Source organism: Sitophilus oryzae, unplaced genomic scaffold (genome assembly GCF_002938485.1).
Source record: "Sitophilus oryzae breed Bouriz unplaced genomic scaffold, Soryzae_2.0 scaffold_360_pilon_pilon, whole genome shotgun sequence".
Lineage (NCBI taxonomy): Eukaryota > Metazoa > Arthropoda > Insecta > Coleoptera > Curculionidae > Sitophilus > Sitophilus oryzae.
Window position 1 is genome coordinate 613834 of NW_022146930.1, and position 27677 is coordinate 641510.

At 31.9% G+C, this 27677-nt stretch overlaps 2 protein-coding genes across 3 annotated transcripts; both read right to left on the minus strand.

Moving 5' to 3' along the window:
- Positions 1–477: 477 nt before the first annotated feature.
- LOC115885071 (H/ACA ribonucleoprotein complex non-core subunit NAF1) lies at positions 478–12158 on the minus strand. Of its 2 annotated transcripts, XM_030903834.1 has the most exons (8): positions 12102–12158; positions 11439–11986; positions 11192–11379; positions 10958–11133; positions 10621–10876; positions 10319–10564; positions 731–940; positions 478–609 (listed from the first exon to the last, which is right to left on the minus strand). In XM_030903834.1, exons 2-8 carry the CDS (start codon positions 11949–11951, stop codon positions 552–554), a joined length of 1647 nt encoding a protein of 548 aa, XP_030759694.1. In that variant the 5' UTR covers positions 11952–11986; positions 12102–12158; the 3' UTR covers positions 478–551. The 2 variants fall into 2 exon arrangements, with proteins under 2 accessions (XP_030759694.1, XP_030759693.1); XM_030903833.1 differs by having other exon boundaries at positions 11439–12148.
- Positions 12159–12322: 164 nt separating this feature from the next.
- LOC115885070 (toll-like receptor 2) lies at positions 12323–23657 on the minus strand. The gene is made up of 2 exons (XM_030903831.1): positions 23435–23657; positions 12323–15070 (listed from the first exon to the last, which is right to left on the minus strand). Exon 2 carries the CDS (start codon positions 15038–15040, stop codon positions 12467–12469), a length of 2574 nt encoding a protein of 857 aa, XP_030759691.1. The 5' UTR covers positions 15041–15070; positions 23435–23657; the 3' UTR covers positions 12323–12466.
- Positions 23658–27677: the final 4020 nt, after the last annotated feature.

The window sequence follows — 27677 nt, forward strand, 5'->3', positions numbered from 1 at the left end:
ATCTATAAACTAACATTGTATTTGCTTCCTGATAATAACAGTGTGAAGAAACAACATCCGGTCGATAGAGATGGGCGCTATATATCGATATATTTAAAATATCGATATGTCCTCGAATCGATATTTTGAAATAATATTTATATGTTTGAAGTAAACAGTTTTAGCTACCCTTTTTTCTGTTTTATTTATTACTATCATTAAATCCAGACATTAACAAAACCTTACATAATGTATTTAACTCACAATCCAAAAATTTCAATATTATCGAGAAAAAAAAACGGCGTCACAGTGGTCCTTGAAATGACATTCGACAATAAGACCACTCTGACACCGTTTTTTTCAATCCTACGGTAACAAATGCTTCGATATTTGCCAAAATTTATCGATAATTGCCATCTCTACCGACCTCTAAGAAAATATTTTGTGTGATACTAATCAGTAAGATAACAGTATAATTATTATTTACTTTAATTTTTCGAAAATATAGCAATAAAAACAAAGCGGCTTTTTGACATAAACAACTAAAAAAAATGACAGCAAAATCAATAATTTTACAAACTATTGTTGAGATCGCGCTGTTCCTCTGGATAAGGAGGTCTGGCAGACATGCTGAAATAAATAACAGATTACTTACATTGTCATTAAATAAAATAATTTTATTCAGTTATTGGTTCAATGCTATTTTTTTGCTAAAACAAACTTAAATAACTATTAAATGAATTAACCTTACTTTAAGTCATTCCAACGCCACTGATCTGTCATGGATCCCACCACGGGTAGAGTAGGCAACTGACTAAACACTTGGGACTGGCTAAACACTGGTGGCGGCGCTGTATACGAGGGAAAATGGTAGTTGGCAGGCCTGCCAAATCCTGGAGGTGGTATGGATGGGTTAAACGATGGAAAGAATTGGGCTGCATTGGAATCCCTTCTACAGGGTCTACAAAAAAACATTTTATTCTAAAGTACGTCTACTGGATTTGTGTTTATGGAAGGTATTTCAAGAATGCAGACAGAATATTGGAGCATGATCAATTTACTACAAAACACATTTAAATAAACAGTCGAAAAAAATCTCTAAACGCGTCGTCTAACATCGTCTAATTTTCTAAGAAGAAACATCGATTTAAAAGGTAGTAGGCCGAGCTTGGAGAACAGTGCAGTCGTTATAAGTAACATAGTTACATGATTTTATTAATTTTGTATTGTTTTTCTTATTAATTTTTTATTTTTTTTAAAGATTATGTCTCATTTATGTGGAAAAACCTTGAAAAAAAAACTTATTTGGTATTTTTGAAGTTTTTGTTTAAGTAATGTTATATTAAATATTTATAGAACGCCCATAAATTGCTCCCTAACAGAGAATTTTGTTACCCAGACTAATGTTAACCAATTATGGGAACTTTATAATTTTCAGCAACATAGAATTTTTGAAATAATGAAAAGACAAAGTGATAATGTAGATAAAAAAATATGTGTATATGTATTCACATCCCCCTTTAGAATTTTGACTTATATGTCATAAAATGAAAGTTAAAAAAGCGCCCCCTTGAGTTTGTTCGCACTAAATTCATGAAATATAGATTCCTATATTTAATTTATTTTTTTTTGAATATTATAGTAACATTTTTTTAACTGTAACGAAATAGGTATATTAAAATTACATTATATATTAAAAATTACAATTAAAAATTGTAATTTATATATAACATATAATAATTTAATTTTAATATACCTATTTTGTCACAATAAAAAGAAATGTTTATATCAATACCGATCGAACGTTTATAAAAATAAAAAATAAAAAATTATTATTATGTTATTATAAATTATGTGTTTTACATACCTATAAACTGAAAAAAAATGTACAAAACAATTAGAATATTTCCGGGGATTTGGAAAACGAAAAAAACTGCCATTCTTTTGTCGCAAAAATAAAATAATTAAAATAAAATGGACTTGGTAAAATAAGTACAAATACACCAGTAATTAATGAGGAAATTCCCAAAATCACACACCGAATACTCACAAAACACGACGAAATAAAAATATTGACATATTTAAACAACAAATGAATGTTTGTTAACTTTATGTCGATATGTATGAAACAAAATTGTCTTCAATTTAATAACAACGTTTTTGAACAGCGGGAAGGTGCAGCAATGGGTAATCCATTGTCTCCATTTTTGGCTAATTTATTCATGAGCAGGTTTGAAGTGGAGGCTAAGAATCAGTTTGAGTATTTTCCACGAGTATGGTTTAGGTATGTGGATAATATTTTTGCTGTTTTTGACACACATTCAGACACCATAGATAATTTTATTTCTAAGTTAAATAATCGTTTTCCTTCCATTAAATTTACACATGAAATTGAGAACAATGACAGATTACTATTTCTAGATATTGTCAAGGTGTATTACTGGTTGCATAACTGCATTATTGCTACATAACCGCAACGTGCATTGAGGAACCTGGCGAATTCGCCAGAAAGTAAAAGAAAATTATATAATTCTTTAGAAAATCCCAGAAACCATCGCCAGGGGGTATATAAGGCTCGCGCTTTGACAGTTGGACGAGTCTGAAGATAGTCTGAAGTCTGAAGTTTGATAATACCGCGAAATACCGTTAGAGTAATAGTAGTTGCATAAATTGTGTTGTAAATAGTATAAGTTGTGTGTACAGAGTGAGACAAATAAATTGTTAAGTATTTTATCGTGAGTTTAAATAGTGGACCCACGGAATCCGTAACAATATATTAGTTATTAGAAATACTAATAATTGCCTGGAATTTTATATCTATAGGAAAAATACCACTACACGCAGATATATTCCTAATGAATCACATCATAGTGTTGAACATAAAATGGCTTGTTTAAATTTCTTAGTTCATAGATTACTTAATTTTCCACTTACCAACGAAAGATAATATGAAATAGAAAGAGGTTACATTAGGAATGTAGCTGAGTGTAGTGGATATTCTCCTTCACTAGTTGATAAAATAATTAGAAAACATAGGTATTGTTTGTTACTTAATAGAGAATTTGAATTTAGCGCCTAAAGCGCGCCATATTGGTGACGTAGAGAATGACATAGCAGCCATGTTCAAAAAAAGAAATGTACACATATTCTTGTAAAACACAAAAAAAAATAAAGTTTCATAGAAGTTACAACTTCTTTCAATCCACAACATACACACAAAAATCAACAGTCCACTGCACAATCATATTCAAACAAATCATTGGTCCTTCGAGCCGGATAGCATCAAGCGGTTGAGAAATCAGCAAGAATACACGAAAAAGGAGTTGAACCTAACATTTACAACAAACAAAAGAAGCCAAATCATAACAGAATTCATTCAGCAAGACACAGCAATTCATCAAGTAGGTCCATTCCTTTATATCCTAGCTCATACAATCATTTAAACCAAAGCTAATATTTGATTTTACAATAAAAGTCAATTTAATCTCATATATATCATAAAAAACACATTATAGTCGTTAAACTAGCATAGTATCAGGTAGGATAGTTGTATAATTAACATAATTTCAAGCATTTACAGTAGTTTTGACATACAAAGTGTGAATTATTTAAGCAAAATCATAGCATTCAATTTAGCCGGTTATTTCTGGATATTATTCGTTTACATGTCGGTTTCAAAACGACTTCCGAACAATTTTTCACGCTAACGTTTGCATGGGGGTCAAAATTTAAATTAATAGGTAAAATAATTAGAAACATAATTATTTAAACATAAATCAGTTACATACTTATTTAAACAATTATAATAAATAGTAACAATGTCGGACGAAGAATTCAAAACATTAAAAGTTCAATGCAATATGCTTAAAAATCGATTATTTCGGTTTGAACTATTTTTAGATGATGCAGCGAATCATAAGAAAATCGATGAAATTGATATTCGTTTACAAAGATTAGATGAAACATGGAACGAATTCCAAACTGTACAACTTTCTATAGAATTAATTGACAATTCTGACGAAATTTGTGCTGAGAGGAATGAGTTTGAAGACAAATATTTTTATTTAGTTTCAAGATTCAGATATTTAATTAACACTAATAAAACACACTCTAACAACAATCAAGTAGTTCCTAATAATTATTTAAATCCGTCAATGAACATAAAACTACCTCAAATCGACCTGCCGCATTTTAATGGAACATACGAGAACTGGTTACCCTTTTATGAGGGATTTAAAGCACTTGTTCTTGATAATCCGTCACTCAACAATATTCAACGCTTTTATTATTTACTTTCGGCTTTAAAGAATGACTCGATTCAGGTAGTTCGGTCACTAGAAATCAGCGATCACAATTTTGATATAGCATGGCAATTGCTGAAGGACAGATATGAGAACAAACGTGTAATTGTTCAAAATCATATAAAAGGCATATTTGAGCTCCCCGTTATGAGCAAAGAAAATCACGGTATCTTAAGAAAAATTATAGACGGTTTTTCTAAACATCAGAGAGCTTTAAAGTCATTAGGACAACCAATCAGTACCTGGGATACATTATTGATTTATATTTTAAGCAATAAATTAGATAATCATACAAGACGCGAATGGGAAGCATCTTTAAAGTCAGATCAGCTACCAGATATAACTATATTTTTAGATTTTCTTAAAAATAAAGCACAATTGCTCGAAACATTAGACACTCGTGAAACAAATAGGGTAGTAGGAGTTAAGTCAGATAAATCATTCATGCGTTCATCAAGTCATTTAGTCACCAAAGCCAATGATCAATTTAGAACTGATTGTAGGTTTTGCAGAGATAATCACATGATTTACAAATGTGATAAATTATTAGCTCTTTCTCCTAAGGCAAGATATACGGAATTAAACAAATTAAATATATGCTGTAATTGTTTAAAATTCGGACATTCAGTAAATACATGTCGAAGTAGTAGTGCTTGTAAGCAATGTCATAAACGACATAACACTGTACTGCATTTCAATAATTATATTGTCAAAGAAAAAAACGTTACAGAATCACCTACATCAAATTGCACAGAATTATCTACAGTTCAACCAACACATTCCAGTGTTCACATATCACAAGAACGTCAGATTCTGTCAAATGCAGAAGATTCCATCGTGAGCGTGACTTCTCTAGAACAAAATTTGTTACATTCCAAATCAGTAAATGAGCAAGTATTGTTATCCACCGTACAAATACATGTTTTTGATATAAATAATAAGCCTCTCAAATGTAGAGCATTATTAGATTCAGGTTCTCAATCGAATTTTATGACTCATGAATTATTCAAAGTGCTTAAACTAGACGCTTTACCGATTCAAATACCGGTAACAGGAATTAATCAAACAAAGTTAAATATTAATAAAAGAGTTTTTGCCAAAGTTAAGTCAACTGATAGCTCGTATAGTTCAAATCTGTCATTTTTAATTTTAAACAAAATAACAAGTGAGTTGCCACAGTATTATTTTAGTCCTTCCGAGTTGAACATTCCAGACAATATTGAAATATCAGATCCAGAATATAATAAACCAGGTAAGATAGACATGCTGTTAGGCAGCGGAGTTTTCTTTTCTTTACTATCATCAGGCAAAATCGAACTAAATAAATATGGTCTTATCTTACAGCAAACTAAATTAGGTTGGATATTAGCCGGTCCATTACAAATTCCTGAGTCAAGCTCTTCTGAAATAGTCTCTTGTTCTAATGTAGTTCCAATTGTCTTTTTACGCCAAATTATAAACTTCTAAACGAACAACTCGAGCGTTTTTTGGCAAATTGAAGATCTGTCATCTGATAATACAAAGTTATCAAATGAAGAACTTGATTGTGAAATACATTTTCGAAAACATTTTGAACAGGACACTACCGGTCGTTACACAGTACAACTTCCGTTGAAGAGCAATCATACTGAATTAGGGGAATCAGTAAGTACAGCAATCCAGCGTTTAAAGCACCTGGAAAGTAAGTTAGCACGCAATGATGACTTACGTAAACAATATCATGAATTTCTGCGAGTATATGAAGACTTAGGACATATGTCAAGAGTTAATATCGAATTGGATAAATCCAATGAAATACATAATTATTTACCACATCACGCGGTAGTAAAAGAAGATAGTAGTACTACACGTGTAAGAGTAGTTTTTGATTCATCATCTAAAACGGCATCAGGGTTGTCTTTGAATGATGTGATGATGATAGGTCCTGTTCAGAGGAACTTATTTGATATTTTAGTACACTTACGCATATTTAATGTAGTCATTACAGCGGACGTTGCAAAAATGTACCGACAAATATTTGTCAATGAATCGCAGTGCAATCTACAAAGAATTGTATGGCGCAAAGAACCATCGCAAGAAGTTAAACATTATCAGTTGAATACAATTACTTATGGAACAGCTAGCGCTTCCTTTCTAGCCACACGTACTCTACATCAAATTGGGCTTAATTGCAAGGATACTGAGCCTATAGTTAGTGATACAATTTTAAATAATTTTTATATGGACGATTTAATTTTCGGAGCATCCACCATTGAAGAAGCTATAGAGCTAAAATCAGGGCTGGAAAAAGTTTTGTCGAATTCAAGATTAACGCTGAGGAAATGGCGATCAAATAAACAAGAAGTTCTTAATATAAGTTTAAAGAAAGAGTCAGAAAATGAAAGCCAATCTCAGTACGTGATATCATCAGATATGAAAGGAAAAACATTAGGTATATATTGGGATACAAAAACTGATATATTTCAGTATCTTATAACATATAAAGACTTAAAGAAACCAATTACAAAAAAGGTTATACTATCTACAATAGCCACTATTTTCGACCCACTGGGTCTCATATGCCCATGCATTATAAGAGGCAAATTATTCCTACAACGGCTCTGGCAATTAAAAATAGACTGGAATGAAGAAATTCCTGGCGATTTTCAAGACATTTGGAGAGATTTTATCGATACCCTGACAGACATAAATAAAATACAGATTCCGAGACATGTTATACTGACCAAACCGTCAAGGTTATATTTACATGGATTTTCTGATGGATCAGAAGTAGCGTACGGTGCTTGCATTTACATTGTGTCGACCGATGACAGTGGTCATAGTTTATCAAATTTAATATGTTCTAAATCACGTGTTTCACCGATTAAAACCATATCTTTACCGAGATTAGAACTATGTGCAGCGTTATTGTTAGCTCAATTAATGAACACGGTTCGACAAGCATTGAAACTTGATGTTACTTGTTACTTTTGGACAGACTCTAAAATCGTGTTGGCATGGTTAAATGATCAACCTAACAGATGGAAAACATTTGTAGCCAACAGAGTGTCAGAGATTCAGTGCTTGAGTGAACATTCCGATTGGTATCATGTACCTTCCCCAGATAATCCTGCGGATATTGTATCTCGTGGCTTACAACCTTCAAAATTAATACATTCTAAATTGTGGTGGCATGGCCCTGAGTGGCTTACTCAATCCATAGATCATTGGCCATCAAAAGGTGAAATTAAAATAGATACAATTCCCGAAATGCGCAAGGAAAAGATTATTTTAACGTATCATACAATTACTGACAGTTCAATATTTTCTCGATATTCTAGTTTTTCTAAACTACAGCGCGTAGTAGCTTATATTTTAAGATTTAATCATAATTCTAGAAATAAGGATAAACTAGATAAGGGTCTTTCCCATAACGAGTTGGAAAGAGCTACTCTGGTATTGTGTAAAATGGTTCAGGCACTGGAGTTTCCAGTAGAACTAGCTCTTTTATGTCAGAGCAAGTCGATTCATAAAAATAGTAATATTTTATCATTAGATCCTTTTATAGATAAGGATGGTCTTATTAGAGTAGGAGGGCGACTTAAACATTCATCTCTAACATTCGAACAAAAACATCCTATTTTGTTGCCCGGAAAACACATATTAACAAAGCTTTTAATAAAACACGAGCATCATAAATGTTTACACGCCGGTAGTCAATTAATTCTTGCACGATTGCGTACTAAATTTTGGCCAATTAATGGTCGTAATGCTGTTCGCAGTGTATTAAAGAATTGCCTCACGTGCTTTAAAACCAATCCAAAAACAGCGGTTCAAAAAATGGGTGATCTACCTGAATCGCGAATCACACCTTCTAGGGCGTTTTATCATTGTGGCATTGATTACACTGGATTTTACAATTTAAAAGACGGAAAATCAAGAACACGGACTTTAGTTAAATGTTATTTATGTATATTCGTTTGTCTAGCTACTAAGGCCGTACATGTTGAGTTAGTTTCCGATCTTACTACTGAAACATTTATGAACGCGTTTAAGAGATTCGTATCTCGGAGAGGTCTATGTCGACATATTTATACTGACAACGGTACTAACTTTGTTGGTGCTCATAACAACATGCAAGACGTTTATAAGATATTAAAAAACTTAAACGATAATGAAAAGTATTATAACTATTTTAAAGATCATATTATCGAATGGCATTTCATACCTGCAAGATCTCCTCATTTTGGAGGCATGTGGGAAGCGGCAGTAAAATCGTTTAAACATCATTTAAAACGAGTTGTTACCGATGCTAGTTTAACGTTTGAGGAATTTTACACGGTCTTGACTCAAATAGAGGCGATTTTAAACTCCAGACCTTTATCCCCTCTTTCAAATGACCCTTTAGACCTTTACCCATTAACCCCAGGACATTTCTTAATTGGCGATGCTCTGGTCTCAGTTCCTCAACAAGCAGTAGTTGATTTACCATTGAACCGATTGTCCCACTACAAGAAACTACAACAAATGGTGCAGAGTTTTTGGAACCGCTGGTCAAATGAGTATCTGCATACCCTACAACAACGTTCTAAATGGAAGGAGGACAACAGCAACATTATCATCGGCTCGCTGGTTCTCCTCAAGGACGAAAATCTTCCCCCCATGAGTTGGCAACTGGGTAGAATCATGGAGGTGATTCCCGGCAAAGACGATAAGGTTCGGGTAGTGCTGGTGCGTGTCCGTGGCGGTATTGTTAGAAGAGCGATACATAAAATTTGTCCGCTGCCTCAGGCAGACTAGATATGTATTATTAAGCTAAGATATACTAATATAAGTTATGATATGTTAGTAATATGTGCCATTTTTGATATTGTATAAGTTAATATTGTTAATTCAAATTAATATTTTATTTTATATATTGAAATAGTTAAGTATTTCAAGGCCGGCGCCATGTTTGTTACTTAATAGAGAATTTGAATTTAGCGCCTAAAGCGCGCCATATTGGTGACGTAGAGAATGACATAGCAGCCATGTTCAAAAAAAGAAATGTACACATATTCTTGTAAAACACAAAAAAAAATAAAGTTTCATAGAAGTTACAACTTCTTTCAATCCACAACATACACACAAAAATCAACAGTCCACTGCACAATCATATTCAAACAAATCAGGTATAGGTTACTGATTTCTGAAAATTCGACTTTTCAAGTGGAGAAAGATACGTCAAAATATTTTTCAATACCATTTGATAGAGAGTTATCCCGTGGTCTAAAAGAAATTTTTAAGAATGTCAATTATAAACTTATGTATAGTGCTAATAATAAATTACAACAATTATTAGGTAATCCAAATGATAAAACACGTCCACTGGAAAGGTCGGATATTTATGAAATTTCTTATAAAGATTGCAATCAGAAATATGTTGGGCAAACTAGAAGATCAATATTAACTAGATTTAAAGAACATTTAGCTCAGATAAGATATGGTAGACCAGATAAATCTTGCGTTGGCGAACATATTGTTGATAAAGAACATTGTATAGGTCTTAATAATTTAAAATTAATTAAACAAGTCTCAGATTACAGGCAATTAGATGTATATGAAAGCATCAGAATTAATAAATGTAAAGATAGTATGAACAGAGACAACGGTCCAATTCCTTCAAGTTCTTTGTTCCTGCTACTCTAGTGGCGGAAATCTAACTGTTACGCTCGGTGGGCTCTGACTCGGTTGGCTAGATCTTGCTATGCCCACTCGGTGCCCACTGAGCGAGTATCATGCGAGTAGCATCTGCTGATGATGCTAACATAGCAAAACGCGCGTCCAGTGTAAAAGTAAAAGTGTTTTGGTGTATTGTGGTGATTTAGTGTTTTATTTTACTAGCAGCGCCTCTAGTGTTTGTTCGCACAGTATAGATTTTGTTTTGTTTTGAAAATGTTCTAAAGGGGATGTTTGGTGAAAATCAGTGAAAAAAATACGACTTTTTTGACGTTCAAAAGCCAACTTAAAAAAAATAGCCATGACAACATTATAAACAAGTAAAAGTTTTTAAACCTTACCTAATTTGCTGTGTTACATTGTGATGGGCATCTCTCAACTTCGACACCCTAGTATTTAATATATTGCACTGATTCATCGTCTTCTCATAGCGTTTATGTCGCTCCAAGCTGTCATCGAACTTCCTTTTTAGCTGCCCTTGCTTATTCACTCGTTTCGCCTCTCTTTCCTTCTCATCATCAGAATAATCACCCATTTCTACCGGTTCTTCTTGGTCATTCAACCACGAAGCATCAGAACCTTTCAACCTAAAAAAAATATTCATTTTACTTAAAAATATTATTGTGTTGATTTGAAAACATACTTTAAAAGTTCCTTCAAAAAAACAAACTTGGTAGTGCAATCGTTTTTAGGGGCAACATAGATTTTTGCGCCGCCTTTTAAGCTGAACAAATTCACTTCTTCCGCTGTGTTAAATCGTACACAGTACATCGGTTCAGACACTGGGCCAAGAACGTCAAAAATCGGGCCTAAGATTTTTTTACCACCGTTTTCATTGTCTATAAATAGTAAGGTGTCGATGTCAAAGGCTGGACTACCAGGAACGGCGTCTATAGTAACTAAAAAATATATTAAACCATAAAAATATTGCATTTTTAAGCTTTATAATACAGTGTGACTGAAAAAAACGTTAATATTACCTATTTCTGAAATAATGACTTTTACATAGCCAATATGTAAAAATTCTTCCTTCTCTGTATCTATACTTAGTTGAGATAAATCAGGTACAGGGGATAGAAATTCATTGGGATCATAACCAGCCTGATGAGTTTTTTTGACAGCTCCTGTGCTGGTATGATCTGTAGCATTTCCGTTTCTTAAAATTTACCAATATCTTTATACAAATGTTTTAAAAATCATTATTATTAACATACCTAAATGTATCATCTGTGATAATAACTGATGCTGAATCAGTTTCAGAGTCAGACTCGGATGATATCGAAGTAGCTGTGGATGAATCGCTTTCGGAATCACTGCTATCTGAGCTAATATTTATTTTAGTTTTTTTTCCTTTCTTCCAACTTACTTCAGTTATTTTATCCATTTCTTTAAACCTCTCATCCTAAAAATGATTAATTTTAACCAAACATATAGGTACAATTTGAGAAAAAAATTTCCTACATCACTTGAGCTGTCGGAATTATAACCCAGAATTTGTCTCAAAGATTCCGATTGTTTTCTAACAATCACCTCTGACTTCGGCTGCATAGTCTCTTCTGTTATGTTTAATTTGTTCATACCCTGCTGTAATACTTCAGGTTCAATTTTAAAACTTGTACTATCATGTTCTTTTAATACTTTCGATTCAGTAGGTACAGAAACTTCAGTATTATTATCACAGGTCTTGCCTTCATTGTTTAGTACAGCCTGACTATTACATTGCAAAGTATTTTTCTCTTCTGGCATTGCTAATACAGTATCATGTATTACTAGTTTTTCTGTCGGAATATCACCATTTTCTTCAGATGAATTTTCGTTATTTTTACATTGTGATACTTTATCTGAATCAACCTCAACTTCTTTATTTGAAACTACATTACCAGAAAGCTCTTGAATTTCTCTCTCATGAGGTACACTATTATTTTCTATGGAATTTTCAAGAATTGGATTTTCTGAAGGCATGTTTTCATCCATGATTTCACTTTCGAATCTTTCGATTTTGTCGGTTTCTGTCGATGACATTATGGTATGTTATTGCAGAAAGCACTAGTAATAGTAGGACAGCATAAAACTATGCTTAAACTTGAAATAGATTATTAGAAAACGCCTTACCGGCAAACTTACATTAAAAACGATCCATTAAGGCATTTCATCGACCATTTTGAACGTGATTTAATGAAATTTAGAGGTTAGATTTTAAACGAGAAACTTCATAAAAAATATATATTAAAGTGAAAACGAATTATACCATTAAAAGATTATAAAATATTTCAGTATTCGATTTAGTGTGTTTTTATAATGGTAAAGTATCTAATATATATTTAATTTAATTTATAAAATAAAATCAGCAAATTTATTTTTATAGGCAACTAAATATACACGTCAGGTGTTTTACTGGTGAGCTACCTTTTCATATTTATTTTTGAATAAAAAGTAATTTAAACAAAAACAATTTTATTTAAAAAAATATCACATTATTTACACAATATTTACATACGAGTTACTTCGCTCAGTAGTCTTGTTGGCCCTAAAGTGTTTCTGAGTCTATCCCAAAAGGTCCGTTGCTTTCCTTCATCAAATTCCCATTGCAGGTAGATTCTGGTTTTCAACAAGTACTTCAATGTGGGTGTGAGATGATGTTCGCTCACAGAAGTAAGTTTGATGAGAATCAAAGAATCATCTACGTATTCTCCATCTTCGTTTTCGAAGAATAGCCTGTGATGGTCGCATATTTGACTCTCCCACCGACACCATTGTGATTTAGCATAGTTATCACTGATTACGAGCAAAGTTTTCCGGCTTTTGGCCACGCTTTCCAGAATACTCTCGGAAATGATGGTTCCTATTTGAAAATCTCGCTCATAGACGCAAAGTCTGAAGAATGGTTCGTTGTTTTCCAACATTGTAACCATTTTCACTACAAAATCCCTGTCTTCGTTGCTGTAAGACACGAAAGCATCATATTCGTAGTTCGTATATCCAGTTTTCTCCCTTTTAGGACGAATTTTTCCTTTTCTACTCAAGTAGAGCTTGGACAAAAAGATCCAGTACTTTATATGCCACCTGTAATAAAAAGCCAGCCCAGCTAGTATGGATAAAAGTATAGCAATTATGGATAAAGGCAAGAATAAGTACACTCCTTCGGGAACTAGAACACATATACTCTCCGCGTACTCCTTTCTGGTCAAGTAATCCATCAAGGTAACGTTATCCAGACTATCTGGATAAGTACACTCTAAAGGAGGCTGAAAAACCGACCCATTTTTGATTCCTGGACTATAGTTGTCTTTGGTAAAAGTTCTGTAAGCTTCGTAAGTGAAAAAACAGCTACAATGTATGACGTTTTGATCAAGATCCACACTATTTAGCCTGGAAAAGTCCTGATACATTGCTAAGGTTATATCAGAGATTTTATTCCTGGATACGATCAACTTAGTGATGTTTTCGTTAGAGCTTAGAATCCTGTGCTCCCAAGAATTGAGCAGATTGGATGATAAATCAATTTGAATGATTGATTTTAATGGTAGGAAATCTGTGGGTGATATTGCTGTAAAGAAGTTCTTATCCAAGCCTAAATATTTTAGGTTTTTTAGGTTTCTAAATGGGTTGCTTGGTCCAGACGAAATATATTTCAACTTACAACCACCTAAAAGTAGCACTTCCAACTTAGTTAAACTCCAAAACACATTAGGAATTGTATCGTCATGTAAAAGATAATTATTTGCGAGGTTTAACATCTTCAAATTTTCTAAAGGAAGGAAAGTGTTGTTTTCAATATGAAATACTGAACAGTTCTTCAATTCCAAGACCTCCAAGTGAGTGAGACCTACGAAAGATGTATTGAACAAATGAGACAGCCCGTTGAAATTTATATTAAGATAAACCAGTTTCTTCATGTTTGAAAACTGCTCATATTGAAGCCTGAAGTAGTATTCGTTGTTGACTGCGGGTGAATTTTCTTGTGCATCCAGATAAATCAAATTCTGCAAGACAAAAACTGCTTTTGGAATTGATGTTAGCTTGTTAGCACTTAGCAGAAGTGTTTTTAAGTTGGGAAAATTCAAAAAAGCGTCCTCACTGATGTTTGAAGGAAGAATTTCTCTTAAGTCCAAGTACTCTAAGTTGGGCATGTATGGAAAACTTTCGTTTTTAAGTACTTCAAACCTGTTTCTTGACAAGTTCAAGTGTGATACGTTCATCTTAGCTATCACTTCCATCATTCGTTTAGGAACATATTTTTTGAAACCCATATAAAATAAATTAAGCACCTTGAGGTCTATGTTTGCTTCAAACATTCTCTCGAAAAGGTCTGAGAGTTGATCGCTGCTTATTGTATTCTCTCCCAATCTTAGCGCTCGCAGGTTCTTTAATGGAACAAAGGCTTCTTGATCTATGTTGTCAATTCTGCAAAATATTAAACTCAGTTCTTGAAGAGTGCTGTTGGTCATAGGTAGAAAATCGTTTGATTGTATAGCGGCAAAACTATTCCAATCCAAGATTAATGTTTTTATATTTGGTACCATGCTTGGTTTTAGGTTTATAGTGATGTCGTGTATGGTATCAAAGCCATTTTTCTTCAAAAATAATCTTCTTAAAGCTGTTAGTCCTGTAAAGGTGTCAGGAGATAGAGTTTTGAGTTTGGTGTTGAAAGAAATGGAAAGATTCACTAAGCTTGATAAGTTTTGGAACAATCCAGGTGACATAAACTCCAATTCGTAGTTTCCCTCAATCTGTAAGTCTCTCAAATGCTCTATTTGGTCGAAATCACCTGGAAGCAGCTTGGTAATGTGGGTATTGGTGAGTTTGAACCAAGGCGATTGTATTTTCATGAATTTGGGCATGCGAGTGCAACCGCTTCGACCAAAACATACCGAACGCGTGTCGTTGAAGCCTCGACATAGGCAACCGGTGGCTTTGTCTTCTCCAAGCAGCGGGGGTAGTTGTTCGAGGTTGGGGATTTGCTGTCTGATCACCACTGGGGGGCATATGTCCTCGTCGCATTCTTCGTAGCAGTTGGACAAGTTGAAACTCGAAAATGCTAAAAGAAGCCAGAGGAAGTGCATAATTTCTTCGTGGGTGTCATGACTTCAGATCTGTAAAGATAAAAATAGGATATTTAATAATAAAATTATGAAAAAGAAAAAAATCATTTGAATCATCCTGTATATCTCTAAAAATGTAGTGTAATGTTGTAAAATATCCTTTACACCATTGCCCTCATATTTTATTAAATTAGTTTGGAATGAATATCTCAAATAGGAAGCCCGATACAGAAGCTTTTTGAAAATTGGACCACCCTTTAACTTTTACTGGATATTTTTTAAAATCTACCGATATTCCGGAAACTTCGGCAACGTATTATACAGGTAAAAATAAGTTAAAAAGTTTGTATATATATTATGTCCTAAAATATTTAGTTTCGGAGATACAGGGTGTAGAAGTTTCATTTTTAATTCGATTTTTTTCAAATAATTTCTAAAGGAACGTCAATATTTAGATGAAAATTGGTGTCTGGGAGTTTTTTGACATGATAAATTTGATTTTGATGTCAATATGACTCCTATTTGTAGGGGGCGCCAGCTACATGTGTTTTCACTGTTTTGAAGAGTAATAACTTTTTGTCCGTACCTGTATAAAACTACTGAGTAAAAAAATATACAGTCACGACGTTTTTTACGTAAAAAATGCCTAAAAAATTAATTAAAAATAATATATATGGCGTTAACATACTAGCTTCTGCTGTGAATTATAACAGACAAAATGTTCAATCGTGTAAAAATTATGTAATTGTATTAATTAGTGTTTTGAATTCCAACTGAGTGACGATAATAGCAAATCTAGTTTCCTGTAATTATTTACTATATAGATATATTCTCGATTTATAACAATCAAAGCCTATGGAGCTTAGATTAAAATCAAATTATTACTTATTATACAGTAACAAGTATTGGAGACTAATAATTTATTTAATTATACATACTACTTTGCTATTTTGAAATTTTATATTTACTATACCTTTCCTATTTTTTGTTAAAAAGTTATATAGAATTTCATAGGCATAACTAAATAAGAAAAATACTTTTTTTATTTATTAAACATTATATACCGTGCCGGCAACTGTTACTTTTGGGTCGGCATTATATACATGTGTGGAGGTAAATCGCATAGAGATCTTATTAAGTCGGAGTGAGAGAAATGCGACGGCGTGCTGTTGCAGCGTTGCCGGTAGGTCTTTCCCCTATCAAGTAAAGTAAAATCACGATCGCAAACAGCTTATTTGTAAAAGACTTTTTTTCAAGAGATAATTATATAAAATCATTAGATATGTTTCTGAGCATCTGAAATGGAATTACAAGGATATCGTTAGGGTGTCATTTTTTTTTATAACGAAAAAACGTCAGTAATCGCGATAATTTAAAAACTCGACTTCTTAACACATAACAGGCCATAACTCAAGAACCTCTTTAGATATTGAAACTTTTTTTTATTTTCAAGATCGGATATTTTACAATATGTTTACATAAGAAAAATTCGATAAGGTTGTTTTTTCCATTCAAAAATTGTAAACAATCCATCCATTTACTTTTAGAGCATAGCAATTTTCAGCAATCGTGTAATTTTTTTAATGATAAAGATTTTCACATACTGTCTACAAAAAAAATACAGCAGAAATATTAACAAAGTTCTTGAAAAAACTACAATCTATTATTTCTAATAGATTTCGAGGTATCGATTTTTGAATTTTAAGTTCTAATAGCGCGACCACTATCGAACACCCACTCAATTCCACTTATTTTTACCAAAAATGCAAGTGTTTCTAGCTTGCACTTAAAAAAATTCAAGCTATAGGGAAAATTACAACGACTCGTTAATAAATAAACAAATTAAGTATCACGGGACGTAATTAAATCGTGAAGCTGAACGCATGACGTACACCTTTCCCTAGAACTTTAAGTACTGACAGAGGTATTGATTGGGTCGACCGGTCAACTGCGACAAATCTGCTATATCCCTTTCCACGTCTCTTAGCGATGTGCACAGTTTCTCGGTTTATTTCATACGTTTGGCAACGTGTTTACTGCCCTCTCTTTGTTCAGTACATTATAAACGCATTTTACTCTTCTTACATACGGAAATCTCGACCCAAGACTAACCTTTGCCAGCCCATAGAATATCTTTAGACGGTACCCTTAGTATTCTTTGGTATCCCTCGTATATAGCTGTTGTTTAATTACCTAATTATTTAAGATGATAAATACCCTAAATGAATATACTTATACCAAGGATTGTTTAGTTTATAATTATGATTCTCATACCAAGTCAAATAATCACAATTTTCTTATATTTGTTCGATGAGTAGGCTTGAAACATAGCAACAAAATTTACTGGAATATTTAGTATCACTTAAAGTTAAAATTATGTATGTTGACGATATGAACATTGTTGGCTAGATAACGGAAGGTAGATAAAAATTTACTGTTAAAAACTGTAAAATCCCTTAGCAATATTTTTTAAAACACATTTTGCTAGACTTTGTAATTAAAATTTGGTTTAAAGTAGACTAGGGTCCTCTAGTCAAAAATCTCTATAACTGACTTTTTGGTATTTCTGAAGTATCATACGATCGAAAAAAAAACGGCTTGGGAATGACAATAGGTGATAATTTTAGCGAGGTCAAGCTCTAAAGCCCCTAGACGTCATTTGCTTGACCATTCTTTATTTTTTTTTATTAACGCAAAATCATAAAAATTAAAATATCTAGGAAAATATTTATCTTAGGGGTAGGCAACCTTAATAATATTTTAAAGATATATAAATTCTCCATTGAACACCGGAATAATATACCGGGCGTTCCATTTAAAATAAAGGAGTAACTTGCTTTTAAAAGTGATTAATGTTCCATATTAATTTTGTTTCCCCCTGTATAACTTTTCGGGTCAAATTTCAATTTGGTTTGTAATTAAATATTAGGCTATACAAGGCCATCTAAAATTTAGGTAGCTGTTATCGAAATTTAAAATTTACTGTTCATTTTGACAAAATGTGAAATATGTCAAAATCCTTAAATTTTAGGTATAATATATGCTTTTTTAATAAAACTCACCTTTATTTTTTTCCTAGAATCCGAAAATCGATTAATATATAGGGTGTTCCATTAGAAAAAACACAACTTTGATGTTAAACTTTTTTTGGGAACACCTTGTATAATTCTATATATTTTTATAAAATGCTTTCAGTTAACCTACGGTCCAATTTGCGAACTTAGGAACTTTCGTCATCATTTTCGGCGCCATATTGGTTTTCACGTAATTCCTGAGTTGATCCATTAAGCCCCGTTCTCAGAACGACGTCGTGTCGCTGGCGACACAGTTTGACATTTCAAACAACCAATGGGAGCTGTACTAAATTTAAAATTGACAGCTGTTTGAATTTTGTACAAATCTCATTGGTCCTTTTGACGTGTCGCTGGCGACAGTCGCTGTTCTGAGAACGGGGCTTTAGATGTAAACATTTAAGGTGCTATCGCTATTAGTAGGGAGCTATTGTATTCATGATAGTGTTACAGCGTTAACATTAAATTTGGCTTTTGCACTATCTACAATAATTGTAAGATGTAAATAGATAGTACGATGTACAAAATAAAAAGTTACATAAGCCCCAGTGAATTCCCGCACAGTATGTGTAACTTGTTGCTGCTTTTTGTTCTTGATCTTTCACGATTACTCTGGAACTTATTCTTTGCATAGTCGAGCGTGAAATTCCTAAAGCCTCCGATGCTCTCTATAAAAACTCGTGAATATTTTCGATTTATTTAGAAAATATTAACTCGGTAGTTGTCCAATTACATCGTAAACAGTTTCACTAAAACGGGACGGCATTTTAAACACAAATTAAATCACAAATAACTAAGTAAACACACAAAATCTCCCACAAAAATATCAAAAAGTGATAAAAATCATCTTCGAAAAATTTACGGGAAACTATCGGAGCCCTTAAAATTTAACGTCAACTTTGACAGTCGGCGTTCTGTTCGGCGGTTAATACAAATACTAGCGATGGGAACTATCGAATGAATTAGACTATCGAATGGTTAATGAACGAATGATTTCAACTATCGAATGGTTTTATTCGAATAAAATCATTCATTCATTTGTATACTAAAGCATATGTGACAACCTCGCTGTGCGACTAAATGGTTATCGTTGAGCCACGACTATCGAATGCTTTTGACAAATGAAATTTAGTATTCGTTTGATTTTTGTATGCGTCAGTGCATTATTAGTTCTTCCAAATTTTTATAACTTCGCCGTATAAATACTGTGCTATTTTTGCGTTTATTAAAATAGTAGTTATTTTTTAATTTTATTTATTGATGATTGTGTGCATGTGCGGGTGGTCAAAATTTTTCCGAAAATTTGTGTGGTTTTCCGTAGACCGATCTTTCAATTATTTAATTTTATATGGTATATGGTCTATTTTTTAATGGGAAATTTTGAGAAGTAGCAATTTTTAAGAGAGATGAGATGAACTTACAATTAATTTTAAAAATACATATTTGTATTTTAGATGTTTTAATAATATGAATTAGTTGAACTTAATAATCATATTTAAGTAATGTGGTTAAGTAAATGGTTATCGAACTCAAACTATGGGGTGAGAAAATTAAAATGAAAGTTTTACACGTGCCAATTAAAAAAAAAGTTAACGATGTTTTTATTTTGTTTATGCTAATTCTCTTACATGTAGTTTTTTGCGAAGAAATATTTCATTTATTTTTTAAAGTAAATGCCAGTAAAAGTAAATATAATTTTTAAATAGTAATATAAAGCACCTAATATAAATAATTTTGATTTCTAATTTTTTATTTATATTTTTCTTCCATTACACTGCATGCTTAGAAAATTAATAAATGTTTATATTTCATGATTTTAAAATTTGTTGTTAATATAACAAATTAGTTCTGTAATTATTATTATTTAATAAACCAACGTTGCCACACACAAAAAATTTAGAGACTAAAAAAAAATATTTATATTAAATGATTTTAAATTTTATTGTTAATAGGTATAACAAATTATTACTGTTATTATTATTTATTAAACCAGTCTTTGCTTAAAAACATTAAAACTTATTTTCCTACATCCAAAATAACAAGTATTATTGCAGTGTAACAATAGAATATTAATAAAAAAAATGCAGAATATATAGACATACTTTCCCTAACTAACTAAAAAGCCAAACAATAATATTCTTTGCTAATATCAACTAATACCAAAATATGGCAACAGCGCCCTTCATAATGTATTTTTTGTGTAAATACTAGCACCTCAATAAAAAAATAATGTGTCCTTATCTATATCTGACTCCGCAAAAATCAAAGATGCCGGCTTCTTTCACTTAGCATTGCCACCAACCGCTGTCGGGTTTCTCGGAAAGAAACCTACGTCGCCGGGCGAGCATTTCAAATACATCTGAAAGTCAACCTTAAAGGTCGTTTAAGGTCTCACAACAAGGTTCTTTCTGGAATCACTCAAGGAGGTTTGAAAGCCACATATGTCAAGGTCAAGCGAACTGCGCATGTGGAGGAGCCCAATCGGCTAATATCTCCTACTGACGGATCTATTCGATATTTTTTATTCGAATAGTTTTCAACGAATGTTTTCTTACTAGCTATCGAATTATTCGAATGAATTGCAACTATCGAATGTTTCGATAGTATTCATTTGATAGTTCCCACTACTAGTAATTACCCCTCCCAGGAAGAAGTTTATAAATAAGATAAAAAATGTGGTCTAAAGAAGATACTTACGAATGAAATTAATAATACCAATCAACATGGAATATCCAGACCTAATCAAGTTAATTTTTTTCACAGTCACAATAATATCTTTCGATAGCGAAAATTTAATGTAAATCCAGTATTTTCTTTAAATATTGGCACCTCCCAGAATCAATCTCTAGATGCGCCACTGTGAGAGATTAAAATAAGAACTAAACAAAAGTTGATTACCAATTTATGCTTTTACCATAAAATCACCTAAACAAATCAAATAAATGGTATTTTTAATCATTTTCTGTTTGCCTTGCCACAGATGAAAGACACGGGTTTATTTAGAACCTATTTCAGTTCTGAAAATTTTAATTATACATGTTTATTTAATTTGGTTTAACTATCTAAAACGGCTATTAACATATCAATTTTTGAACTCAGGAATTCTTAAGTTAATATTTGATTACAAAATAGAAATTAGATAGTTCTTGTTAATTAATATTTACAGTAAAAAAAGCTGGTGGATTTTTTACATCCGGGTCATATACAAAACTGAAATTGAAAATTCCTGTAAGCATCTCAGATTGTGCTAATATAAATTTTTAAATGATAATTTTTTAGCAGAGTGGATGTTGGTTTTTAACGACATATTTTTCTCTAAACTATATGTTCATTTTATTACTTGAATGTTTACTCAAACAATCTAATAGGTTCGTTAGACCATTATCTAGCAGTTTTTTTAACATCTTAAATCAACATCTGGCCTTTAGCCAATGTTTAAATACAGTTATTCAGAATTTTTCATAAGAAATGTCTCTAAAATGTTTTAATAATAAAGTATTCTTCTTCAGTATAACATGAAAATAATTGAATATTGGAACCCCTGTATATTTTGTAGGTCTGCTAGGTAAAAAAATATGCAATGTAGCGTTTTTTTACAAGTGGTAAATACTAAGTGGACCATTTTATGTGAAAAAAAAAACAGTCGTCAGTGGTGTTATTTCTACTAAAGTGAAAATATTTCTACTAACATTTATGTAGGGGTGGGGGTAGTTTTAACTCTCCCCGTACTTTTTCTTGATTATTGTGAAAATCAAACGTTTAAGCACTTAGCAAAACAAAGCCACACTAAATCTCATTCAAATCGTAATAACTGTTCTGAAAATATTTTAAAAAATGTGTTTATTTTGAAGCACTATTTTTTAAAAGCACTTATATTGATTCCAAAAGTACGTTGTAGTTCTATGTGCACGAAATATTGGGACACCCTGTATAGTTGGGTTATTTTTAGGCTACTTGTTAAAGGATCTTAAACTAGGAGAAATTAATTACTGTTCTAAGTAGGTAATATTGTATTGGAAATAAAATAAAAAGTTGATGGTTATAAATTCAACGAAATGAACTATCTTGAAAATATGGCAATATTGCCTAAAGATATTTAACAAGTTTAGTCAATTTGAACAAAGAAAACCCAGGTAACTGTATAGCTATTGTTCACATTCATATCTCTTCTAAGAATATGTTTTTTTAAATAAAAGTATAATTTCTAAATTTTCTTTTTGAATGTAAAATAATGGAAAATAATATTTTACTTAATTTTGATGTATATTATTCTTATTTTTTTATATATTACTCTTACTCTCTTATTAATTATTATAATTCTTAAATTATACAGGGTGAGCCTTAAATAAGTGAAAATATTTTATAAACACTTCTATGAGTTTTTTTCGCGAAAATTTTGGAAAAATTTGGATTTTTTTTATTTATAGTTAAAAACATTCAGAATATGGCAATATAGGTAGTAGATTAAATTTACAAAAAAGAAAACCTAGAAAAGATCGAGTGTTTCTCAAAATTTAAGCTTTTTTTTAATTTTCAAAGCAAAATATCTCGTTTATTTTGGACTTATTTGAAAAACGGTAAAGAGAAAATACGTTTCTTTTATCGAGATCTACCAGCCCTGAAAATATCTGCACTTATTTGAGACTCACCCTGTATTATTTTGTATTTAATTCAGGGTTAATATAATCCAAATCACACAAGGTCTTGCTTTGAAATTTTTACTAAATTACCATATAAATATATTAATACCGTATGATCGAAAAAAAAGGCGTCGAAGACAGCTCGGGAATGATAATTTTGAGACGTCATTTACTTAAAATTGAGATAAAACTTGTCAAAAGTTAACACTAATTAAAAATAAATCATTTGTAGTCAATATAAAAATAAGTTACCACCTTCTTAAAGGTAACTAGCAGTAAGTGAGTGCCTTTAAGAAATAAGGAAGGGTACAGGACAAGTAATGACGTCTAGAGATTGACCTCGCCAAAATTATCATCGAATTTCGTTCCCCAGCACACTTTGACGCCGTTTTTTTTTCGCTCGTAAGTTTGTTAATGAGAATAATAATAAAATAAATTCCGCATATAATACCACATAGTATATAGATGTAACAAATTTTCTATAACAACATTTGTTTTTTCTTACTTTTTTCTAACTATTATTTTTTAATTTCCTACTACGAAAAAGTATTGGAATGTAAGAAAGAAAATTATATTTTATTGATTTCCAATACTAGAAAACACAATTTACTCAAATAAAAAATTTTCAAAATTACTTAAACAAAATTTGATTAATAATTATTTTATGATATTTTATTCAATAATTAAATATTTAAATAACTTACCCGTCTTTAAAATCAAAGAAAATCTTTTCTTAAAACTCAAATCGCCACTCTCTATGCACTGCACGCATCCTTCATTTTTTTTATTCTCTCGGAACAGTGGAACGAAAATCGGAATCACAGGTTTACTAGATGTGCGGAATACTCCTTGAATCGCTATACGCTACTGTCATATTTAGCATATAACATGCTGTCTACCTTCTACAGACATAATAAAACGCGCGATAATCGGTAAGGCTTGGATCTTTTTGGGGGAAAGTAGGCTATAATAGTGACGTTACAAGTTTTTTCATCTTTTGGTGTCAAAAGAATGACGTATTGAAGACGTGATTTAGCTATTTATTTTACCGGATTTTACTCAAAAGTGGCTCACCCTTATAACTTTTTTATTTTTTCAGATAAAAAACGATATTTGGTATGTTAGTATATGACATAAGTTAGGATTGATTGACGTATTCAATTATTGTTTTCGGTCACTTCCTCTTTCACTGGAAATGACTACAACTTTTGATTTTTACTTTATTTTTTTTTACTTTATTCTCTGAATAAGAAGACTAAGGAAGGAGCATATCTTAGGTACACCGCGATGGGCCTCAAATATGGCCGACTTAAATTCCGGTTTATCAGTGTCGTTCTAATTTTATTTAAAAAATGTAAAACTATGATGTAGGGTAGACGTGGGGTAGACTCAATAATTTGTTGTTTTATTTTACGTTGTGAATAAATGTTGGTAGTAATTAAAATTGTTATAAAAATATATAATTCTAATAAAAATAGATAAGTTATAATAAGTATTTATTAACACAAACATCCGATACGCTACTGAAGCAGGTAAGTCAAATTAACGTATCTAAATTCTTTGACATCTAATCTTTGACAAGTAATAAATAAAAGCTAAAATGCAAGAAAATATATAATTTAGTTAATTTAAGTGAATTTCATAAATGATCGGTTTACTACACGTATGTATATTATATAGTCACTTACTAGCGAAAAGTTGTTCCATTATTTCACTCAATTTTTGCCGAGATCTACCGCACGCTACACAACCAACTATTTTAGAGTCTTTTTCGATAAATCGCGATAGTGTCACTGCTAATTTAAGTTCTGCCACAATTTCCATCTAGATTTACTACCTTTATACAACTATCAGTAGTAGAATAAATAATAAATAACATAAAATGAGCTCCGTAAAGACTGACAAATCCACAAAATTTCAAATCATATTCAAATGTGTCAAATGAATCGTCAAACAGAACTGTCAAGAATCCCCACCCTAGAGTGCTTTTTCCGCCCACCATGCATGAATACATGGATAGCATTATGCTCCTTCCTTAGTCTTCTTATTCAAAGTCTTTATTCGATAGAAAATGACACTCTGACTAGAATGACACATGTAAACTTTTGATATTTACGGTTGAAAGATATCGTATTTTAAATTATATTCTAGAAGGCCGTGACTGTGTTAAAAACATTAATTTTTAATGAAGGGGCTTTGGAAAAAAAGATTTGATCGTCTAGGGTTTTTCGTGTCTTGTTCTGGCCGGTTAAAAGATACCCAAGTGGTATTTTTAATCATTTTTTCAAATGGAACAAGGGTGGCTCGTTAGCATATTTGGAAAAATATTCTTTTTGCGACTAATCTGGTACCACACACTTGGTATTTCAAATCACTTTGTTATTATGAACCGCATGTTACAATAATTTTAAATAAACCATATGCGAAAATGTCAAAATATGACAATATAATCAAAGTGTCATTTTTTATTGAATAATGTAAAAATATACCGAGGGTGCTATTTAAAAATCAAAAGTTGTAGTCATTTCCGGTGAATCAGGAAGTGACCAAAGCAATTGAATACGTCAATTAATCCTAATTTATTTCATTTACTAACATTCTAAAATCTCGTTTTTTCATATGAGAAGATATAAAAAAGCTATAGGGGTTGAGTCACTTTTGGGACGCACTCGGTATATTCCAGTTAATAAAAAGGGCCTTTTATTATTATTTAAATAATTGTTATTTTGATATACTTAATCAGATCCCAAGTAGCATTTTCACGACTTGCGACCACATGTTTACTAAACACAACGTTGGATTAGTTACAAAAAATAGCTCCCTACCTTGGGTATTAAAATAAATTTAAACGTTTTTATAACGTTGTGCCGACGTTGGACTAGTACTACAGCAAAGTAGAAGCTTCTGCGACGTCGAATAAACGTTGTCTTGTAACCTTTTTGCTTAAGAGATCTTTAGGTGATTCGGATAATGTAGTTACAACGTTGGACAATATAGAGTTTTCCGACGTCAGTTTCAGGACCTATTCCAACGTTATACAAACGTCGTCTGTTTTACTAATTCCAACGTTGTTTAGATTTCCTTATTCTTACGTTGGTAGGACGTCGAGTCACTACCTTTTTGCAACTGTATTAAACCATAACATAACCTTAAATCTTAAATTTTCACTTCATTGTTCTGTTCAGTCAGACAGTTCAGTGCTGTTTTTGTTTTTATTAAAAAAACTTAATTAAAATGGGACATAAGAAAGGTACATATAAAACTAAATTTAAATATACATCTACATATATTACCGATAGTTTATCCACTCCCTCGTTTATTTAGATTATAGAGGGCGGCACAAGCTAGACTCTAGGATAACTAAATTAGGCAATCTTGCGACTAGTATACTACCTGTTAAGGCCGAACTGCGACTTTATTAGTCCAGTATGCGTCTACTCGAACTACTCCATCTTAATCTCCCAAAACAACAAAATTTAAGCCGCCATGTTGTTTAATAAGAAAATGTTTCGTTCCTAAAATAGCAATTCCTGCTGAATACATTAACTTGAAATATTTGACCCTAAACATCACGCGGAAAGAATTTTTTCGACTGCGAATAAATTATTCTCATTTTACTAAAAAAAATTCAAGAAAATTTTTAAAACTTCTTTAATTTTAAGGCCCATTAGTATTTCTCAAAGTAGAAACAATACATTTATCAATAAAGTTGTTTGCGTTTAACTTTTTTGACTTGGGTAACGAGTTACAGAGTCGGTTAAAGTGTTTCAATAATTATGATCTTCAAACATCCTTCACACTTAAATACTTTTGTTTTGTTTTCCTTCACTGCCATCTGACATATGTCTCTAACTAAATCATAAAAATAATATTTTTACAATAATTATCCCAATTTAGGATAAAACGCGACTTTAGACGCCATATTAGTTTTGTATTTCTGTGAATCAGGATTTTAAACAACGTTGCAGTTTGTAGTAAATTAGGCTTCTAGCCAACGTCGGTATCCAACGTCGTTTTGACCCAAAAATTATTCTCCAAACTAGTGCAGACTAGGGTTGGCACGAGGTTGTGCCGACGTTGCGCCCCGACGTTTGGTCGCGTGACACAACGTTGTCCCGACGTCCAAATGCTGCTTGGGATGTTTATAAATAACTGGGGAAGCATTTAATTACTAGAATAATAAACACAGAATAATCACAATAAAGTTATTTTAATTTTTATATATTAACTAGCGTGTACCAGCGACTTCGTTCGCGTCGAATTAATCATTTATTGTAATGGTGATGATAAAGCAAAGCAAGAATTTCCATTAACATACAAACTGGATAAAATTTTCTCACATTTATGTCAGCATGAGAAAAAACAATATGGCGATATTATTATATAACTTGGTAATATTTGAGGGGTGGTTTCACCCATAAAATAATAAATTCAAGAAGAAGTGTCAAGTCAATGTTAAATTATGGAAACAGCGTGGCTGCCTGGGTAACTAATTTTCAGATATGGCGGCTGGGACATTTGACATGACTATGACATGGGACATAGACATGACAATTTCAATTTTATGAAATTTATTTCCGTTTCCGGTTTTTAATGGCGTTCTGTTCAGGAGGTTTAAATGAGGGTTAATATACTTTTTACTCTTTCTAGTAGTAAATAATACAACAAAATTACTCAAAAATATTTATTTGGAATTTAGAACAATGTAAATATGCAAATCAACACAATTAAAAAGCTATAAACCAATAAACTACTGTATCAATATCAAATATTTAAATAATATCAGAGATGCTGTGTTAAAGTGAATTAGTAAAGTAACAGAGTGCATTGACTTACAGAAACTTGAAGATAAATAAATGTTTTCACAGCTTCACGGGCATAAAACTAAATAACTGGAAGCAGGAAAAAGGCAACCGGAACCCACACAAAACCTGGAATCAAAAAAAA